At 44.6% G+C, this 22,012-nt stretch overlaps 1 protein-coding gene across 15 annotated transcripts in view; it reads left to right on the top strand.

The window, feature by feature from the left end:
- The first annotated feature begins 3,560 nt into the window (after positions 1-3,560).
- Positions 3,561-22,012, top strand: part of Fermt2 (FERM domain containing kindlin 2) — a 68,923-nt gene continuing 50,471 nt past the window's right edge. For 6 of the 15 annotated variants that reach the window (XM_087585163.1, XM_087585162.1, XM_087585157.1 and 3 more), the window contains exons 1-2: positions 3,561-3,635; positions 4,141-4,306. In XM_087585163.1, coding sequence (XP_087441289.1) covers positions 4,150-4,306 — 157 coding nt within the window. In that variant the 5' untranslated portion in view covers positions 3,561-3,635; positions 4,141-4,149. 15 annotated transcript variants of the gene reach the window in all.

The following is a 22,012-nucleotide window of genomic DNA, read 5'->3' as shown; positions in this document are numbered from 1 at the left end:
TCATAAGTGTATGTGAACTTTGGATATTTTTGTCAAAGTCTATGACCTATTCTGATACTCAAGACCTATTCTGATGCTCAAATACTAAAACTCTTCCTTCCTTCCTTCCTTCCTTCCTTCCTTCCTTCCTTCCTTCCTTCCTTCCCTTCTTTCTTTCTTTTTTGGTTTTTGGAGACAGGATTTCTCTGTGTAGCCGTGACTGCCTGAAACTCACTCTGTAGACCTGGCTGGCCTACTCAGAGACCTGCCTGCTGTGATTATCTTTAAAAAATAAAAACAACAACAAAACCCCCTTAAAACAGTAAATGCTAGGGCTGCCTATTTCTTGGCATGGTTACCACAGAGCCCTTCATTTGTTCCGCTGTGCAAGCTTATATGTTTTTCTTTGCTCCATAGCTTCCTGGTCTTTTATGTTCCCCTGACTCCCCACCTCCTCTCCCACCTCACAGAGCCTAGACACTTATAACAAAACTGTGGCTATGTAACCTTCTTCCCACCCTATTTTCCTTGATTTCTGTCTTCTTGGTAGCTTTTCATCCCTGGCAATCTGCTTACCTAGTATTCGATAGAAATAATTCATTAGAGTTCATCATGCTGGCTTCATTTAAAATTCAAGCCCCCATCTTACATATTCATGCCTGAAACCTCTCTCCTTTAAACCCCACGATTGTGGTTTGTATTAATCTTTTAAAATAACTTTTAAAGTACATCATAAGCAGGTCCAGAGAAAGAGCTGAAGTCAACCTGAGGATTACCAAGCCCGGGGCTGGATCTGGTGACAGATCTGTGAGGTATCATTTGGTCTAAGTCTAAGCCCAGTGCTTGGTACCTTATATGGGTATTGCTGCTTTCAAAGCTGGAGCTGCTCTTCCAAACACTGGAGTTCTCGGCTCCTTTTCGGCATGATGTAAGTCCCACAAGTATTGAGTTGTCTTAGAGGTTCTGGGGCGGGGGTTCAGATAAGAGCCTACATTTAAATACATTAGAAAACATTAGGTAGAAGCAAATATTTAAGAAATGCACTTGAAGGTCTCACTTGATGAACTAGAAGGGGGAAAATATCCTGGTTTCAAAGGTTTGAGTTTTGGCTTCTCTTTAATCTTCAAAGCAGCAACAGCTTGAAATACTCAAAGCCAAGGCCTGAAAGAACAGGCTGCACCCACCCTAGTCATTCTTCCAGCGGTATTTCACCAAGGGTCCCTGCCTCCCAGTGCTCAGTACCACACTTGGCTTCAACAAGTTTGTCTGAGGAGAAGGAATATTCAGAAAGGACATGGATATTTTTGGTGCTAAGGCATGTTAGAGAGACTCTGGGCTTACTGGAACACACGGGCAGGTCATTAGGAATAATTCTGGGACCTCATTCCTCATTTCAAGTACCTACCCCATCCTCCTAAGCCTCAAACACATACACATCTTGTTCTTGTTTCCAGCCACTTCTAATGTCTGCTACCTCCTACCTTACGCGTCCTTTTACATCGCCACAGATCCTTTGGAGATAAGGGGAGGAAACAAACAGATGCAGTGGGCAACGAACATGCGTAAACATTTCACGAAGGGATTTCTTTAATAAAGAGATTTCCCCATGGGATAGGCCCCTGATTGTTTGATACTTTTTAATTGGTACCAATATGTTCTCTATATGTTTTGTGTCAACCTATTTGTAAATGTATAGATAACACAAATGTATAGTTAACTTTGAAGATGCCAACACACACCACACACACACACACACACACACACACACACACACACAGAAAAAAAATGCAAATCCTGCCCACGAATCTGGTAGCTGCTGTGGCCAGTCTGTCCATCACACAGAGAAGGATTGCGGCAGTGAATACAGTTCTCAGTAGCCAGAAAAGTCCAGGATGTGGCAGGTTTTGAGGTGGTTAGAAAAAGAAAGACTAAAACCAACCAATCAAAAGAAAACCCCTCAAGACCACAACACCAAATAATTAACATTTGGGGACTTTCCTCCTAATCTTTTTTAAAATCTAAATATTTAAAAATGGTTGGGTTCTTGATTTTACAGTGGCACGTACGGGGTTTTCTACAGATCTTTGTTTGTTTGCTTTTTGGAGACAGAGTCTCTCTAATAGTCCAGGTTGTCCTGGAACTCACTATGTAGGCCTGGCTAGCTTTGAACTCAGAAAGATCTGCCAGCCTCTGTCTTCCGAGCGCTGGGATTAAAGGCATGCACCACTACGCCTGGTTTGTAAAGTGTTTTGTTTGTTTGTTTTTTTGTTTTGTTTTGTTTTTTATCTTTTACCCACGCAACTAATTCTCTACATTATTAAAAAACATTCTCCTATATTTTTCCAACAACATAATTTCATCAACGCCGTTTCCACCCTGAACAACACTGTTTCTAAGTAAACCACTCACAAACGTCTACAAGTAGAAATAACTGGAGAGAGGCAAGCTTAGAGAGAGGCATCAGTTTCTCCATGATGACTAGCTAGCGTTAGATGAGTGGTTTCCCTTTTTTTTCCACTCCCAAACCTCTGGCATTTGACTAAGTTTTTCTGCTTTCACTCCCTTACGGGTGTCCACTCCTTTCTGGCGACTGTGCTTTTTCTTTCGATGTTGTATGGATGAACAAAGGGTTGTTTGCGCGGTAGATTTCCCCTTTGAAGCGTGTAGGGCAGTTCAAGAAGTCCAAGACACTTTTTAAAAGCCTGGATCTTTTACAGTGTCTTATCTGACTCTCCCTGACTTGCTGATTCTGAACAGTTCCTTTCAACAGAGTGTAATAGTTAAAGGGAACGTGGAAGTGGGCTGTCGGAGATCGTTCTCTATCACTAGTCAAAGTCTATAACAGGTAAAAGTTCTGTCCTCTGAACACCGGTTCAGAGCTACTTAAATGTCTTCGAGGTGTGTCGGAGGGTGAGGAAGAGAATGTGCGTGCAACCAGAACACTGAGTCCTCTAAGTTGTGGAGGAAAAGTCCCAAATACGCGCAAACAGTTGGCGAGGGTGGAGAAGCGGTCTCGGGTAAGCCACTGCCCGGGGAGGGGGTGGGGGGTGGTCCCCCTTTTCCAGCAGGAGCGCATGGGCCACCCTCTTGGGTCTGGCAGGCATTTGTGTCCGAGGGATTTGTAATGCTCGCCATCTCTCGGGGTCCCGCAGGAGCTGCGGATTGGAGGGGGACCCTGCTTGCCAGGCAACTTTTGTGGCTCATCGCTCCTCTGTCCTTTCTCCTACTCTTGTGGGATGTTCAAGGCAGACATCGTAAAGTTTCTGCATCCCAACTTCTCTCCCTAGCTCCCCGGCGCGGTGCCTTCGCGCCCGGGTTCCACGCACAGGTCCCGGGGTCTGGGAACTTGGCGAGGCTGCTTCTCACGCACGAACCCGGGACCCCGCTGCAGGCGCCGCCTCGGCCCCGCGCGCGCCCCCGCCCCCCTCCCCAGCTCCGCAGCCGAGAGCCCGGATGTTGGATTCCATCCCTGCGCCTGGTCCTTCATTTCCATAAAAGGGCAGCGCTCCGCAGGGCCGAGATTGCGGCCGCCGCCTCCCCCCGCGGCGCTCCCCCGAGGCGCGCGCCGCCCGGGCCCCACCAGAGCGCGCGCGGCCCCCGCGGGAGCGCGGCGGGAGGAGAGCCGGAGAGGAGGGGGCGGAGGCCGGCTGCGGGCGGTACTGCGGGGCGGGGGCCGGGGCCGGGGCGGGGAGAGGGGGTGGGGCGGGGGCCGCGGCGCCGGGACTCCATTAGCCGCAGCGGGAGCCTTCGCTTCCCTCAGAAGCAGCGACGCGGGCGCCGCCGGCCTCGCCTGTTGCCGCGGGAGCCGGGCGGGAGGAGCACGGTGAGGGGCGCAGCGGGAGAACAGAGCGCGGGGAGGACGCGGCGGAGCGGAGCGGAGCGCGGGCCAGCGCAGCGCGGTCACCCGGGCCGGGTGGGGAGGCGCGGAGCGGGCCGGGCGCAGCGGCGGCAGGTGAAGGCGCCCGAGTCCGCTAGGCGGGTGCGGCGGGCGGAGGCCGCGGTCTGGGTGCCGAGGCGCCCGCAACCGGGCCCTCGGGGGTGCGCGCTTAGCCGCGGCTCCTCCGCCTTCTCCCTTGCTGCGGCCGGCGCCGTGGACTCGGTGGGGTTTGTCTTCCTTTGGGGGAGTGACGCTGACGAGAGCCATTTCCTCCGCGCTCGCAGGAAGGAGCCATGGCTCTGGACGGGATAAGGATGCCAGATGGCTGCTACGCGGACGGGACGTGGGAACTGAGCGTCCATGTCACCGACCTGAACCGTGATGTCACCCTCAGAGTGACCGGGGAGGTGCACATCGGAGGGGTGATGCTGAAGTTGGTGGAAAAACTCGGTGAGTAGCACCCCTGATGCCTCCAATGAAGACTTCCCAGAATGAGAGGAGGGGGTGGGGAGGAAAGACGGCGGGGGGAGGGGTGGGATTGGGAGATCCTAGCACCCGGCGTGTGCTGCGCTTAAAATGCGAAATTTGTTGCTATCGGGGCGCATAGACTCGCTCCCCTCCGCGTCCTGTTTGTTATTTTGATTTTTACATAAGGTAGTGATTCGAGCCTACTAAATAGTTAACTGCGGATTCCCGGGACGACTTGTTGAAAGCAACGAGGAGGAGAGTATGCAGGTGAAAGTTGTGAATGTGGTATTACGGGTCTGTAGGTGTTAACGCCTCATACCCTCATTGAACCTGGGTGTGGATGACGCTGTTTATTGGGGAGAGTGTGCACTGGCGTCGGTCGGTATGAAGTTTCTGTAGCTGTACTACGTGATGGAGTGCCCTGAAATGTTCCACTCTGAGCTCTTGCGAGGGGTGGGGCAGTGCTTCACAAACTTGGTATCTGTATTCTGAGTTGGAAGTGAGCTATTTCGAGCATTAAGAAGCCAATGAAAGAACTTCGTTTTTTTGGTGGTTCTTTTTTTCTTTTTTTTTTTCTTTTCAAGCAGACACTAAACTGAGTTGAAGTTGACAGTATTTATTTGAGTACACATGGATACTGGATTGATTCTGCCTCGATTGTAAGCCAGGGCTGTCACCCAGGATATTTGAGAAAATGGCACTACCCATTTTGTGATAAGGCAAACCGTTTTCACCTGGCAGAAGGACCGGACTAGATAAGATGATGATTTTATCGGGAGAGCTTTTATCTGAGGAACAGCTTTCAGACCTGCAAAGTGCTTGCTGCTGTGGGATAATGAAGTGATAAGGTGTTTTGTGTGGGGATGTCTTTTTGGCGGGGTTAGTTGGTTTTAATCAGTATTCATGCTTCAGGCCATCCTGGAAAAGTAAGGAATATTCGTCTCTCAGAAAATATATTTCTTATCAAGGAGGAAGGGGAACTGCCTATTTACCATATAAACTTAAATGAAATAGCCTGATACAATTTGGGAATTAGGCTGATTTCATTTATTAGGTGAATCTACTTAATGCCCCTGCAGGGAATTTAATTATTGGAGGTCTAAAGAGGAGCTCGTTGTACCGCCTCTCAGTAGCAGGGTCCTCCCAGTACTGTCCGTTGTCGATGCCAGAGACAGCCCAGAAAGAGCCACCAACCAAGTAACTGTCGGTTCACTGCTTTTTTTTTTTTTTTTTTTTTTTTTTTAATGTGATTCAAGTTAATCACTGTTGGCAAAATACTTACCAACCTTTTTTGTCCAGTTCCACTTGGGGATGAAAACTACCCAATATGGTTCCTGTTTGACAAGGACCCGGTAGTTTGTATCAGAGTGCCTTATATGTGATTAGTGGACCTTGCTGATACATTGCCGTTTTTAATTATTTGATTGGTTAATTTTTTGGTTTTGTTATCCGAGACTATAGTCTCACTATGTAGCTCTGGCTGGCTTTGAACCCGCCGTGTAGACCAGCCTGCTCTGCTTCTGAGTTGTGGCATTTAAAGGGGTGCCCTCCCCATGCCCAGCTCTACACGGTAATTTTTTTTTTTTTTTAAGTAATGCAATAAAAGATCTGTCAAAGGTGACTTAGACGAGTTGGAATTCTCAAAAAGCCAGGCTTTAATGAATAAATAATGATTTCTACTATATTTACATCACTTTGACTGACTGTGTTATGAAATCACAATTATAAATAGAATTGTTGGGGGATGAGCTGTCTGTAGACAGGATTGATACTTCTGAGTAACTATCTTAATCATGCCGATGTTAATTAATTACATGGAACGAGGGGGACACAGGGATGCCTCTGTGTGTAGGAATTTTGTACCTGTCCTCAGTTGGACCAGTTCTCTCGAGTTCTAAGTTCCAAATGGGGGAGGCATTGCAGACTTTTGACAAGTACACAAGAGTGGGATACCATTTAAAATGTCCACAAATCAGACCAGGCAAATTAGAAAGGAATTTTTGCAGTTTTTCGGGTTTGTCTTAACATTGGGATGGGCTGCCTTCTGAAGCCCTGCGTGTTATCAGCAAAGGTATTAAAAGACCAACTCGATGACTCTTGCCAACAGTGGCTGACTAGATCAAAGCAGCCTACAGGAGTCTAGGTAAGAGGTGGAGGTCTTTTTAGGGATGAGATGGTACGGTGTCTGGTGTCTTCAGATTGCACAGCTGTACTGGGCATGTAGCAGAAGCAGGCTTACGGGGCCATGGAACGGTTAGTGGCAGTATACTGCAGGCAGCCTTAACTGTGTATGATGACCCTGTCAGCCTCACTGGAGGGTAGATGATTAGCAAAGGCTTTACAATTCACGGCACCCCATGATTCCCTGGAGTTAATAGACCCCAGGTTGACCCTCCCTTTCATGCCTTGAGTTGTGGAAGCTCTGGAAAGGGGGTACCTTTGCTGTCATTAGGTCCTCAGAGATGCAGGTGAGCAGTGAAGGGAGCAGCCATTGTGTACAGCAGGTTTTACTGTACAGCTGGTGTCCCTCCTGGAGCAGACCAAGTCGGGAGCATTGATGATGCTTTCTTGGTGTGTGTCAGCGGTTATCCTTGTAGTTGGTTTCAGTCTTTTCTGAAGAACACTTGCATTCCAGGGAATGTAGTTATCTAAACCTGATTCTCAGATTTATTACTTTAATTCCCAACCTCTGAAAAGACTCTTACGTCTTAGCATGGACCACATTCGTCATTCTGCTTTAGACATTAAAAGAAAACAAGAAGTATATGCCGTGAATGCGATAATGGGCTTTGGGGGTTTATAGCTTGATGAAACTTTTATGATTGGCCTGTGTAGGCTGATCGTAGACAGTCTCATTATTGTACATCTCCATGTATGTGAAGAACTGCTTTTTTTTTATCCTTCTTTAAATGCTATATAGAACACTTTAAATAAGGGCTTTAAATATTACTATAGTCTTTTTTATTAAAATAAAATGTTAACGGCCACTGTGGTGGCACATACTTTTAATCCCAGCATCCAGGAAGCAGAGACAGGTGGATCTCTTGAGTTTGAGGCCAGTCTGGTCTACAGAGCAAATTCCAGGACAACCAAGCTACAGAGAAAAATTCAGTTTCAAAAAACCCAAAAACAAATAAGTTAAAAAAAAAAGAAAATTTAGATGTGTGTAGTTTAATTTTCTTTTAACTTGGGTATAAATGGTACTGTTCTATAAGGATAATTTCATACACGTATATGCCATGCATTGAACATGTGTTAGTTTTGTTTTGAAGCAGCATCTCATGTATCCTGAGCTGGCCTGGAACTCACTATGTAGCTCAGGCTGGCCCTGAAAATACTGGGATCCATGCATAGCATGTCTGGTGTGTATAGTTTTTGTTGTTGTTGTTTTTGAGGTTTTCTTGTTTGTCTGTTTGTTTTTAAGAGAAAAAACTTATATCAAGGATAAGGATTGTAAAAATAAGATGAAAAAAGATACAATTTAAAACAATTATATCTAAAAATAAATTGTAAAAGAAAGCTTAATTGGCTGGGATGCCTCTGGAGATCACTGGAAAGCAATTAGACCTGTGAGAGTCAGGGATTCATCAGCATTGAGGATTCTGGGTACCAAAGGGGATGCTTAATTGGTGTTCTGTTTGGTTTTTCCTTTTTCTCTAGGTACTCTGAGCTTTTGTCCACTAAGTTTTAGAGTCACTTTTAGATGACTTTCTAACAACTCGGTTTGCGTCTCTCTAGAAATACTCACTTTCAGTGGTGAGTAAGGAATGCGTGATAGTGCGGAGCTTAATGAATGGAAGTTTCAGCAGCTAGCTCTGTGAGCTGGGAGAGAGGGAGGGATCCACCGCCTATGACCGATTTCTTCCAGCTCTGAGTCTGAAGTTAAATCACATCCCCATGATACAGATTTAAAGGGAAGTCGTGGGATTCAGTTACGATAAAGAAGAAATGAGTGGAGCCGACTTAAAATCTGAAAATTGCCCTGCCTGGTACTGCACACCCAGCACTTGGAATGGCACAGGCAAATGGGTCTTTGAGTAAGTTCCAGGTTGGCCAAGTCTACAGAATGAGACCTGGTCTCAAAACGGGGGTGGGGGGGCAAGGATGGGGGGGAGGAGTGAGGATCCAGTTAGGTTTTGAAGTTAGCATGTATGATCTAAACTAAACTAAGATATTGTGAAAGGTATTCACACACCACTCACTGTGATTTTTAAGCATTTATTGTACCTCCCGGAAGTGCAAACAGCCAGGTTTGAACTCCAGGAACTCTAAAAGCAAGGTTTGAGTCAAGAGCCCGATGATGGTGCTACACATTAGGACCTTTGTCACCTTCAACACTAAGTGAGAGGCTGACAGATGCACACAGGAGAGAAGCAGAGAAGCTGTACAGAGAGAACTGTACAGCTCTCTCTCCCTTTTCATGCATATGCCTCCCTGAGGGAGAAGGACTTACTTGTTTTGTAGAATGGTGTCCATGCTGGGAAATCCTCTTTCCTCCTTTGAAGTCTCACAAGTGACTTTGTGGATAATGTGTCACTGACTCCAGCTGAACTGTGTTATAAGTCATGTTTTTAAGTCTCTGGAAGAGCAGCTGGCCAATCAACTGAAGTGAGTCGAGTCCTAGTTAAACCTGATAGCAAGCTGCCTAAGTGTTTCCGTACTGTGACTGAATCCATAGGCATTCACTGTTGAACTTTATCTGTTTCCTAAAATCTTAGAAGTTCTTTGAGCAAGAGAGAGGGTGCGTGGTAGTTAAAACACCTGCTACCAAGCTTGAAAAACCACAACCAGAGTCCAGTTCCTGGGACTCCGGAGGGTGGTTTAAGGAGGAACTCTTCTGAGTTGTTCTTTGACCTTTGCACATGGACTGCGGCATGCTCACCCCCAAAACAAGATGATTTACGTACACACACACACACACACACACACACTTTAAGTTCCTTAAGAATAGAGGACAATATAAAATTTACTATGCTTTTTATAAATTCAGAGTAAGTATGAACTATTTTGGAGGTATATGGTATTTGTTCCCTTTTAAAAAAGGAGGGTGGGGGATAGGCTGCCACTAGGTATACCATACTGGCCTGATCTACTCAGGGAAATCTTCCTGTCTTTGCCTTCCTGAGTGCTGGGATTAAAGGGGGGTGGGTAGGCTTTGCTGTTCATATTTCCCTCTGCCAAGTTTTATGTCCCAATTTTCTACAAAAAAGAAAGAAAAAGTCTGATTACAACTAGAGCTAACTTATTTTTAAGGCAAAGGCTACCTTTTTCTTTATTCAGTTATTTACAGAAGGCCGTATCACTTTGTCGTTCGATCTCACTGTTGGAAAGCACAGCTCTTAGGGCTGGTTGAGCAAGTTGTTGCCATCGTGACCTTTTGCCCTTAAATACTCAAACCCAGACTGCCTAAAAATGAAGGTTTCTCTCTTAGACAGTTGCAATACATTTTTATCACCTCCAGGGAATTTCCTATTGACCGAACACTGTCGTTTTCTATAAATATGCACACATTCAAATACATTCAGATTTTACAGTTGTCTCAATGTCGGTGACAGCCAGACTGGCCTCTTACTCCTTTATTGTGCAGAATGTCTAAGTGTAGAGTTCAAGGAGTATGCAAGTAAGATACGTGTAAGATAAGTGTCTTTTTCCAGACCTCATAGCTACACTGGGAAACAGTCCTTGATAAAACATCTCTTGGCCTTTCAAAGCAAAATTATCAACGTGGTACCTGATATTTTTGTAAGTTCTCTTTCATAGACTGTATCTTTAAATTCAGTGTAAGATTACTTGGACTGTTGGGAACGTTTTTATTTTAACATTATTTTCGTGATGGGGCCTCCTTATTTTGCTCAGGCTGGCGTGGAATTCCTGGACGTAGATGATCCTCTTGCCCTGACTTCCCAAGTATAAGAGTTAGAGATGTGCACCTTGCACAGAGCTACATTAACATTCTCAGACATTGACTGTAGATTGTCCCTAATGTCAGCTGACCTCATATTGCTTTAGGTACTAATGGATACTCTCCAGTCAGTAAGGATAAGAACGTGTTGTCTGTCTGCCAGCAGATCTAATTGCACCTCTGACCCCTCTTGCTTCTTCCTGGTTTGTGCGATCCTTGAACAACCAATCCAGCCTTCCAAGGTGGGGTCTTAACTTACACAGAAGTCATCATGTGGACCTGGAAAGCTGTAGTCAAGGCCAGAGTTACTACATAGTGAGTTTGAGGCCAGTTTGGGCTCCATGAGACCCTGTGTCAAAAAGTATAGAGGGCCTTAGCCCAACAGGTAAAGACCTGCTGCCAGGCCTGACATGTGAGTCCAGCCCACAGGACTTAGATGGTGAAGGAGAGAGCTGACTCTTATAAGCTACCCTCTGACCTTCACACATGCACATGTGCACACCTCCAGCACACGCATGCTCTGAGAGCACACAGACGGACATGCTCAGGGATAGTTGTAGTAAATTGAAAAGACCCTTTCACAGGTTTTGTTGAGACCTGAGTTACGGACACAGGTGCTTTATATAAACTCTTCGTGCTATACAAGTACAGAGACGACGCTTTGTCAGCATTGACCATGTCCGGCTGTGCACTGCAGAGGAGGAAGGTGTCCAAAGAACAGTGGAGAATACTGTTTCCTATTTGGGAGTGCAGAATTGTACGCCCCAAAAGGAGTTTAGCTTGGATTACCACGCGTTCCCACCCCCTCCCTTAACTCTGAAACACATACCTGCCTCTAATGTAACAAAGAGCTATTTAACCACTATTTTCCTGAGATTTCTGAAATGCAGCTGACCGGTAAGTGGATGATGGTATTTCAGAGATTTGAGAAATTTATAGCCAGTGGTAATTTAATTCCCTACTTAATCTGTTTTATAAGAGCAGGTGTTTTATATTCATTTATAATAAAGGAGTGAGGTAAGATTATTTCTTGGCACATCAAAACATGAGGCTGGTTAGAAACTCATGAAAAGACTTTGAGGGGAAAAAGCTAATGTATTTGGATTTCTTGCTTGTTTTCGATACTAATACTCAAAACCATGGCCTCACAGATGCTAATTGAGCAAGAACTCTCTGACCCTGAGCTAGACCCTCAGTTAGGGGTAAAGGATACTTAATAATTTCACCCAAATAAGAGTAGTAAAGAGTAGTAATGCCTGGAGTGAAGTAAATATTGTGCAAGGTGTTTTTAAATAACTCACTATCCTTTTAAAAGATCTGTTTCACCTTATGCATCCTAATGTCTCATGTACGTCCGTGCACCATGTATACCTCCTACCATGTGGGTGTTGAGAATTAAACCCTGCTCCTCTGAACCAGCAGCCATTCCTCTCAACTGTTGAGCCATCCCACAAGCTTTAATAAACTTTTGTTCTAAGATGTGACATTTTGCACTTGAGTTTGTAATTGCAAATCCCTATCGTAATTAGTTTTTGAAATACATACAGTTTATTATCAAAATTACTATACTAGCCGAGTGTGGTGGCCCATGCCTTTAATCCCAGCACTCAGAAGGCTGAGGTAGCTGTATTTGGGTTAGGCTAGCCTGGTCTACAAAGCAAGTTCTGGACAGCCAGGGCTACAGAGAGAAACCCTACCTCATGCTAGGCCCGCCAAAATAATTACTGTATTAGTCTGTAAACACTGCGTACCCAGCATCTTTTCACACTACTACTGTTCTGTTTGTCTTAAGTAGTGTCTCGTTCAGCAGAGACTGGCCTAGAACTCTTGTGTGGCTGAGGAAGACCTTGGACATTTGATCCTCTTCCTCTGTCTTCCATATGTGGAATTACAGACATGCATCGCCATGCCCAGCTTATGTGGTGTTGGCGACCAAGCTCGGGGCTTCTGCATGTGAGGTACTCTACCAGCTAAGTTATATTTCCAGCCCTGCTGTTTCTCTTAATGTGCACATATGTTTGGATATAATTTACATAAAACAAAAATAGTTGTTGAATGTAATGTTTTGGGTTTTGGTAGCTTTACAGTCATGTTAAACTACCATAATCAAGAAATAGAAATAGGCCCCAAGTTTCTTTGTATTTCTCCATAATCCGCCTAGCTCCGCAGCTTGAGGCCCTTAAGCCATTGCTGGTTTGCCTTTTCTGGGGAGCCTTATAAGGGGAACATCTGTTTGAATGTGGTTGCTTGATACAATTTGACTCTTTGGTCCATAGAACATGTTCGTAGTGTGGAATGTTAATCTGTGGAATAGATGTGTATTCTAGTGGGTTTTGTGGGGGAGGAGATGGGAATACCAAGGTTTCTTGAATAGCCCTGTTTGTCCTGGAGCTCTGTAGACAAGGCTGGCCTCGAACTCAGAGGGCCACCTGCCTCTGCCTCCAGAGTGGGATCAAAGGTGTGCACCACCACCCAGCTTGAATATGCACCATAATTTTATTGTGATTGAAGACATTTGGGTTGTTTCCAGTTTTTGGAGATTATGAATAATGTCATAAAAGCGTGCAGACATAATTTCCCATTTCTCTTTGATAACTACCAAAGAGGGGGTGGCTGGGCCTGAAACTTAAGCTGAAAGTTATAAGAAATAGCCAAGTTTGTCCAGAGTCATTTTGCCTTCCGTTCAACATTGTATAGGAGTTTCTGTTAGTCCCTTTGCCTCTGTACTCAATACTGTCAAGGTTTCTTGTTTTCATGTAGTCTGTTCTGATAACTAGGTAATTTTGCTTTGGGCAGTGTGTCTGGAATGAGTAGAACATTGGTTTTTCGAGAGCTTATTTGCTCTTGTGTATATATAGGTGACTGAAGCTGACCGGCCTTCCTGGCCCAGAGAGCCTCCTGAGGCCAGCTCCCCAGGGCTAGAACGAAAGCTCACAGCTCCACTGTAGTGGGGACAGCAGTTTGGGTCCGTTGCAAGCGCTGCCATGTGGGTGCTGAGAATCAAACCCTGGTCCTCTGGGAGAGTAGCTAACACTCTTAAACGCTGAGCTGTCTCTAACCTCCTTGAGTGAGAATATTTTACGTTGGTATGTCACTCCAAGCAAGGTTAATACGACACTCACTGCATAGCTCAGGTTGACTTTGAATGCATGGGAACCCTTCTGCCTTCGCTTTCTGAGTGTTGGGTTTGTAGATGTGAGATCTGTACCCTGCAATGATTCAGGATTGAGACTTGTCTCCTGCCTAGGTGCATGAGATCAGCCCTGGGTGACCTTTACAACTTGTCTAGATTACCAATCTGAAAAAAAGCAGCAGGAACATCTGCTCCAAAATTTATGATCTTAGCTCTGTATCTTTGTATACTTTGTAACAATTGTAACTTTAAAAAATGTATCAGGTATTTTAAGGTTGACATTTAAAGCATCTGTATAATGATGTTTTGGGTATCTTTTTCCATAATAGAACACCCAGAGTTATAAGTGAAACACAAAAAAGTGCCAAGTTAATCGATTGTAGGTTTCTATTGGGTAAGTGCCTTCTGGTGTAATGTTCCTTAATGTAATTTTGGGGTTCCGACTTAAAATTTTATAAAGCTTAAAAATAACTTGGAAAAAGGCAAGCAAGCGCTGTATCCGTTTTAAAACTGACTGTTTTTAGATGGTGTGGTGATAAGTTCTGTGGGTCTGGAAGCCCCCTGTGGCAGGCTCCTGGCTGTGCCATAGACTAGCTGTGTGACACTGGACCGTCCTCCTCATCTGTAGAGTGAGGGTAATCTATGGCCTCGCTGATAGAGTGATTGGGAGGACGACATCAGCAAACATGAGTGTTAACATCTGTGGTGACCGCCAGTGGTTTTGTACACTTTGAGAAGCTGAACTAGAGAAACAGTATTTTGTAACATGAAAAATGTCTTTTATGAAGTTAAGCCAACCAGCGCTCATTTATTCTCTGCCGCGTTAGAAAGGTAGTGAATCTCTTTTTGACCACCGTGTATCAATGTTAGTAATATTATAAAAGGTTAAGTATGAAGATGTTTTATAAGCCGTACATTTAATGCTTCTGTATGGACTGTACTGGCATCAGAGCGAACTGACTAGACAAATCCCTTTTTTTTTTTTTTTTTTTTTTTGCCAGCAGTTAAGAACTTAGTTTAAAATGTGGCCAGAGTTGTGTGTTTTGTAGAACAGCTTTATTTTTATTCCCACTTAACTTAGATTCGTCACCTATTTCTTAAAGTCGGTTTTTTGGTTAAATATCTCTGGCAGTTAGTAGAAAGTCGGTTTTATTTCCGCATTTGGGAGTCAGAGGCCTATATATCCCTGAGTCCTGGGTCATCCTGCTCTACATAGCAAGTTCAAAGTCACTGGGGCTACACAGTCAGACCTCCCAAAAAAGGTTATCCTTACTATAAGTTATAGTATATCTTACTACATAGTAAGTGAATAAAAAAAAAATAAATGAAAAGGAAGGAAACGTGGCTGTTTCTAGGTATGGTGGAGGAGAAGGTTGTTCTAGATATTGGGTGAGTTTAGCCAGAAGCAGGGACCTCTAGGAGAGTCCAGAGTGGACATATCCCTGAGCTGGGCCATGTTGGGGAGAGGGTGGGGGGAGAAGGGTGCAGCAGCCAGGAGGCCCAAAGGTACAAAAAGCTGTAACCAAAATGGCTGTTATATAGGGAAGGGCAGCTGGGGGAAGGGCGGCCCAGCCCCCTGTCTGGAGAACTTTAGGGCAGAGGGTGGAGTATGCCAGCCAGACCCTGTAACTGAGGGATCAGAGAGATCTTGGAGGTCAGAGCCACACTGATATGTGAAATGCCCCCCCTCAGCATGTGTCTCTGGTTTGAGACCCAACAGGAAGACCTCTCAAATCGAATAAAAGTTAGCCTTCAATTACTGTGCAAACCTAAAACATGAATGTGAGAAATAATTTAAGATGTTTGAATTGTAGTGTTTAGTTAGTCAGAAATCTTTGATTTAGTTGTTTGTCAGAACCACTTTGGAAGATTTTTCCCCCCACCAGTTCTCTTTAATAGTAAAACATCATATTATCTTATTACCACATGTGTGTGAACACTAGCTTGACATCACGTATGTTTTATGGTCTTGTGCTAAGTTTCCTAGTATCCCTGTGCCTTGGTTGTCTTGAAAGTGAAGTGTGGCTAGTTCTACAGTTACCCTCCTGGGGGAGAGCAGTCTTGACACATAGTCAGGTAGCTATAGTAGTGGGTGTAATTTTCTTGAGGCTCTGTTTGAAATCCAAGAGTGAAATCCAAGGTGGTGATTGCAAACAGGGACGTTAGGGTGATAGACAGTTGTGTATAGATGCTGTACGCTCATGCTACATTTCCATTACCGAGCTGTGTAGGACAGCACGTGTGGGGTGAAGAAGCGCATGGATTCATCTTTCCCAGGAACAGTGGCAAATGCGGAGGGAAAGTGTTCCTTTAATATGCCCTTCCTGTTGTCACTGCTTTCTAATAACAAAATGAAGTAGATCACTTTGAGTGTGAAGTTGGTGGATTGGCTAAGGAAAAAATGCCAGATAATTTTGCCGTGGTAGGGGAAGGTGGTGGAGACTTAGAAGCATAACTGATGACCAGCCTGAGGATCCAGTGAAAACTTAGACATTCCGGGTGGATGGGGACTGCAGCATGGTGGTCAGAACTGTACTCGAGCACAAAGCGCCATTTTGCACTTGTTTATTCTCCAGTCACTCACTCGCTATTTTTAAGTAAGAACTGTTGGAGTGAATACAGACTTTTACTACCGTCCCACTTCCAGTAGTGGGGAAAGACGGTCTTTACATAGTCGTTACTAAAATGTAGCAAAAGTCCGTGTAATAAAACAGGCGTGTGTACTGAGAACCTGACCCAATATAGGACAGAGTGTACGGAGGGAAATGACTTGGAAGCTCAGACCCGAATGTTTTAGAATTTGTTAGTATTTTCTTCTGAGAGAAATTTAAAATGTCCAAGCTAGGAAGTCTTACTAAATCGTCTTTTGAACTAATTAACAGCTCTGACCACCGTTAAAAGGACCAATGCAGTTAATTGTTGTGGGTTGAACATTATCTAGTATACACACTCTCTGGTGATAGTCTTTGAGCAGGGTTTTACTTGGCTTTACTCTGACTTCTAGGAACTAAGCCATGTTAAATCAGTTAGCAGCCTTCAGTGTTGGGTAGAGAGTGACCCTCCCTCAAGAAGTGATAACTGTGTAGAGTCTACTGTGTGCACTCTGTGCTTGCATGGTCCCTTTCATCTGAGAAACTTCTCAACCATATTATTACATACTTGGGGTAGAATGTAATAATAGATAGGAATAGAGAAATCAAATGTATGGACATAATTTTGTATTTGTACAAAACATGACCCTGACCGAAACAGCCTGAGGAAGAAAGGGTTAATTTCAGCTTACAGTTCTCAGTCCCTCATTGAGGGAAGTCAGGGCAGGAACTCAAGGCTGGAACTTCAAGTCAGGAACTGAATCAGAGACCTAGGTTGCTCCCTGTACTGGCTGGTTTTGTGGGTCAACTTGACACAAGCTGGAGTTATCACAGAGAAAGGAGCCTCCCCTGAGGAAATGCCTCCATGAGATCCAGCTATAAGGCATTTTCTCAATTAGTGATCAAGATGGGAGGACCCAGGCCATTGTGGTTGGTGCAGTCCCTGATCTGGTGGTCTTGGGTTCTATAAGAAAGCAAGCTGAGCAAGCCAGGAGAAGCAAGCCAGTAAGTAACATCCCACCATGGGCTCTGCATCAGCTCCTATTCCCTGACCTGCTTGAGTTCCAGTCCTGACTGACTTCCTTTAGTGATGAACAACAATAGCTGAATAAGTCTTTTCCTCCCCAACTTGCTTCCTGGTCCTGACATTTGTGCAGGAATAGGAATCCTGACTAAGACACTCCCCATGTGCAGTGATGTTTTGCCTGCATGTATATCTGTATGAGGGAGGATGTTGGGTTTTCTGGACGTGGAGTTACAGACAGTTGTCATATGGGTGCTGAGAATTGCTGGGCCTTCTCTCCAGCCCCATAGAATACTTTTGTTTGTTTTTGAGACAGGCTCTCACTGTGTAGCTATGGCTGTCCTGGCCTCCACTCAGATACACTGGCCTCTGCCTCCTTAGTGCTGGGATCTCAGCCTCCTTTCCTGTCGGACTGAGAACTTCCCTATTGTACCAAGCCAGGGGTGGCACCACCTGCCATAGACTGCGCTCCCACATTAATCACTGATTAAGAAAAAGTTCCATAGACTCACCCATGTGACAATCTTACAGAGACACTGCCAGTTGTTTCTTGGATAACTCTAGTTTGTGTTAAGTTTGGTAGAGATGGGGAAGGACGTGACAACCAGGAGAGCCAGCCTCCAACTTGTAATTTCAAGTGCTGGGGTTACAAGTTTGTACCACTCTTCCTAACCTTTGTTTGTTTCGAAGAGCGAATTCCAGATTCTTGTTATGAAGAAGCAATAATAGTTTTTGTTCGAAGTTTATTTTTTTCTGCTAGTTTATTATAACAATTACCCGAAATCGTGTGTCTTTAATAAGATTTAGTCCTCACAGTTCTGGTGACAGAGAAGTCTGGGTCACCCTGGTCTGTTTCCTTGGTGGGAGGGATGCCCAGCTCTGGCCTGACTCCCGAGACCCCTGATTCAACCAGCAGAGCTCTGTCCTCTGCACTGCTCTATTCCCTGAAGCCCCGTCACACTGGGGTGGGGTGGCCACACGTGAGCATAAGGTATCCAAATCGTCCTCCCTAGCAGTTTCTAAATATTTCCCACCATGGGGCACAGACCCCATCAGTTCACCTCAGAAGCCTTAATGTAAGCTAACGTCTTTATAATTGAATACCGTACTTTAATTGAAACATGTTAGTTTGAGTGGATGGAAACGTGAAACAGCTCGTGTTTCTGTTAATAGTTAAGTTAGAGTTTTAAAATACAACACAGAAATTTCAAAACAATGCTTTACCACCAGTGTACTCCTTTGTTACTGTGACTTAAACTGCATAGCCTAGCAACACATTCCCATCTTCTGCTTGCGCTGTGACTGATGAGTGACGTACAGTCTGGGGGAGCTGAGTGACCTCTTTCCACCCAGTCAGCAAAGTGTGTGCTTGTGTTGCCTCTTGTCTCCGAGTGATAAACTTCCAGGACCTTTTATAAGAATGGAAAACTGAAAGAGGAGATTGGCGAATGCAGATACAAGGACAAATAGTGAGCAGGAGTGAGACTGAAACCCGACTGGAGTACTGCGCATAGCTCAGCTTGGTCACCTGGTTCCCAGCGCCATTCAGGACACTCAGATGCCACCAGCGGAACTCGAGAAAACTTGGTAAAGACAAAATCATAGAAGAAAACTTCCCTAACCTAAAGAAAGAGATGCCCATGAACATACAAGAAGCCTACAGAACTCCAGATAGATTGGACCAGAAAAGAAATTCCTCCCATCACATAATAGTCAAAACACCAAATGCACAAAACAAAGAAAGAATATTAAAACATAAAAACAGATCTATCAGAATCACACCAGACTTTTCACCAGAGATTATGAAAACCAGAAGATCCTGGACAGATGTCTTAGGGTCTCCTACGAGAACACAAATGCCAGCCCAGGCTGCTATATCCAGCAGAACTGTCAATTAACATAGATGGAGAAACCAAGTTATTTCATGACAAAACCACATTTACACAATATCTTTCTGCAAATCCAGCCCTAAAAAAGGAAAATAGATGGAAAACTCCAACACAAAGGAAACTACAACCTTAGAAAAAGCAAGAAAGTAATCTTCTTGCAACAAACCCAAAAAAAGAGAGCCACACAAATAATAATTCCACCTCTAACAACAAAAATAACAGGAAAAAACAATCACTATTCTTTAATATCTCAACATCAATGGAATCAATTCCTCCAATAAAAAGACATAAGAGAGGAGACAGTGTAGCAGGGTGAAGACGTCGTCATGGAAATGACACCAGAACAAACCTGCATGTATATAACAGTGATCTCAAATATTTCTTGACGCTGGTCCTACCACCATGGGGATTGAGCCCAGGACCTCTAACTGCTAGGCTAGCACTCTTCCACTGAGCTGCCGCTCTTTAAACATGTTTTTATTTTAACAGGTTGTCACTAAGTTGTGTAGGCAGTCTTGAATTTGTGATTCTTCTGCCTCAGCCTCCCAGGTACCTGTGAGTACAGGTCTGTGTCACCAGCTCAGAGTGACATCGAAAATACAGAGTAGCATTTAGGAGGCAGAGGCAGGCAGATCTCTGTGTTCAAGACCAGTCTGATCGACATAACATCCAGTGTAGCCAGTGCTGCACAGTGAGACCCTGTCTCAAGGAAACGTACACACCATCACCACCCCTATCTTCAACAGCAACAAGAATGTAAAGAGTAAAATGTTTATTCCGGTTTAGAAAGTAGAAGGACTGACTTCACCACAGCACAAAAGATGCTGTTTCCAGGCCGTGAGTAAGTGTTGTGCAGGAGGGCGATGGCTCAGTGAAGTGCTTGCTGTACAGCCATGAGGACCTAAGTTCTATTCCGAGAACCCACTTAGTTAGACCGGTGTTGGGGCAGTGCCTGTAACCTAGTACCGAGTAGGCAGTCAGGAAAGTTCCTGGGACATGGTAGACAGGCAGGCTGAAGCTATGAGCCGCATGTTTATAGACTTAAGACCTCAGATCCCCGAAACAATGGTAGAAGGAATGAACCCATTCCCGAAAGTCGCCATTGGACTTCCTTACACGCACATACACATGGGCACACACACACACAGCAGTTAAGATACCTACAAGAAGATAGGTCATGGGAAACAGGGATGCTAAGGTGCAGACCAGTTGGGGATAGAGGTGAAGGACAGCACAACTGCCTCATTCCACAAGTTGGGCCAGAGGACAGGGATGGACGAGGCCTTAGCTGGCTAAGATTTGTGTAACCCGTGAAGTGGCTTAGATAACTGCCAGTTGAGACTTTAAAGTTTTTCATTAGAAGTGAAATGAAATTTGCATTGGGAACATTAAAGAATGTGAACTGGGCCTTGGTGTGATACAAACCTGTAGTCCTAGCTACTGGAAGGTTGTTTAAATATTTGAAAGTTCAAGGACTACTAGGGCTGTAGGGTGAGTTCGAGGTCAACCGTAGCGGTGTAAAGAGGTCCTTCTGAAGCAATGAAGGGGCCGTGCTGTTGCCCAGGGTGGTCGGATGTCTTCCCGCCCCTTGATGCTGAACGCACACAAGGTCAGTCTCCAGTGTGGGGTGGGGCTAGAGATGTTGAGTAAGGTTGGGGGTGTGAGGAGGGGAGGAAGGGACAGATGACAGCTGCTGAAGTACTCAGTTCTTGGACAGAAAAAAAAAAAAACCTGAGAAGAGCATAGAGCGCTCTCGGGTTTCTAAAAAGAGTAACAGGTTAATATGTGTATCACACACGCAGGGAGGTAACTGTGCGTTCTGCTAGGTGAGGTGGACACAGATTGGGGTCAGTGTGGTCCAGGATTTGCGTGCTCGAGTGGTAATTCTCTTCACTTTATTATGAACAGACAGTGCTGTGTGCTAGGTTGTTTCAGCAGTGTTCACGCGTTAGAGCTTTTGTAACTCTTTTAAAGCATCTTCCCCTCCCCCCAACTGTCTTTGGTACATTCCTGGAACTATATTATAAAAACTTAAATTCTGGAGATGTACTATTGAATTCTGTTTCTTTAAGGAGCATTCTTCTAGGACAAGATTAATTTAGAAATTTATCTTGGGTCATTCTTTCTAGAATAATGTGGCTACCGAAGAGCCATCTTAAGGGAAAGGAGTGACTTAGATGTGTGTATGTGTATACTATTTAAATAAGTGTGTATGTATGTGTATACTATATAAGTAAGTGTGTGTATGTGTATACTATATAAGTGTGTGTGTACTATATAAATAAGTGTGTGTATGTGTGTACTATATATAAATATGTGTATACTATATAAATAAGTATGTATAAAACTAAAAAGTATATATTTATACAAATTTGTATATATATACATATATACACATACACTCAGGCACATATATATGTGTATATACAAAACATACACACATACTAGAAATTCAGTTTCTAATATTAAAAACAGAAGTAGCTATACTCAGCCAGGGTACGTGCCAGTCACTAGTCACGGCTGCTTAAAAGGTGAAGATGGGAGGTCTGATTGTCCACTCCCCTGTCTCAGCACTGAGATCCCGTCCGGCTTTGTGCATGCTGCCCCAGGCTGAGAGTTCCCATGCACATCAGTTCTGTTGTGTCTGGAAGACACTGTTTCAATGGAGTCATCCACTACCTCTGTCTTAAATCTCCCACCTCTCTTCTGCCTCTTGGGCCCCGAGAGGAGGACTTGGATGAAAACACTCCATTCAGGACTAAATTCTCCAAAGTCTCTCCCTCTGTACACTGTCCAGTTGTGTGTCTTTGTGTCAGTGCCTGTGTGCAGTAAGACGGGCTTTTCAGGTGCGGGCTCAGCAGAACCCCGATGTCTGAGTCAGCAGTGTGTCACTGTGTCCCCTAGCAGAATAGTGGGATGTAGGCCCATCTGTCTATTCTGAGCCTCATGGCCAGTTTAACAGTATGTTCCATCTCTTGGTTTGAGTTGGTTGCGGGGGTGGGGTGGGGGGGTTGTTTTGTTTTATTTTGTTGCTGTTTTGAGACAGGATTTCAATTATGTAGCCCTGGCTGTACTAGAACTCACTATGTAGATCAGGCTGCCCCTGCCTCCTGAGTGCTGGGTTTAAAGGTGTGTGCTACCATGCTGGT

This window comes from Rattus norvegicus, chromosome 15 (genome assembly GCF_021556685.1).
Source record: "Rattus norvegicus strain SHRSP/BbbUtx chromosome 15, alternate assembly SHRSP_T2T, whole genome shotgun sequence".
Taxonomy (NCBI): domain Eukaryota; kingdom Metazoa; phylum Chordata; class Mammalia; order Rodentia; family Muridae; genus Rattus; species Rattus norvegicus.
This window is presented reverse-complemented; position numbering and strand designations above follow the sequence as displayed.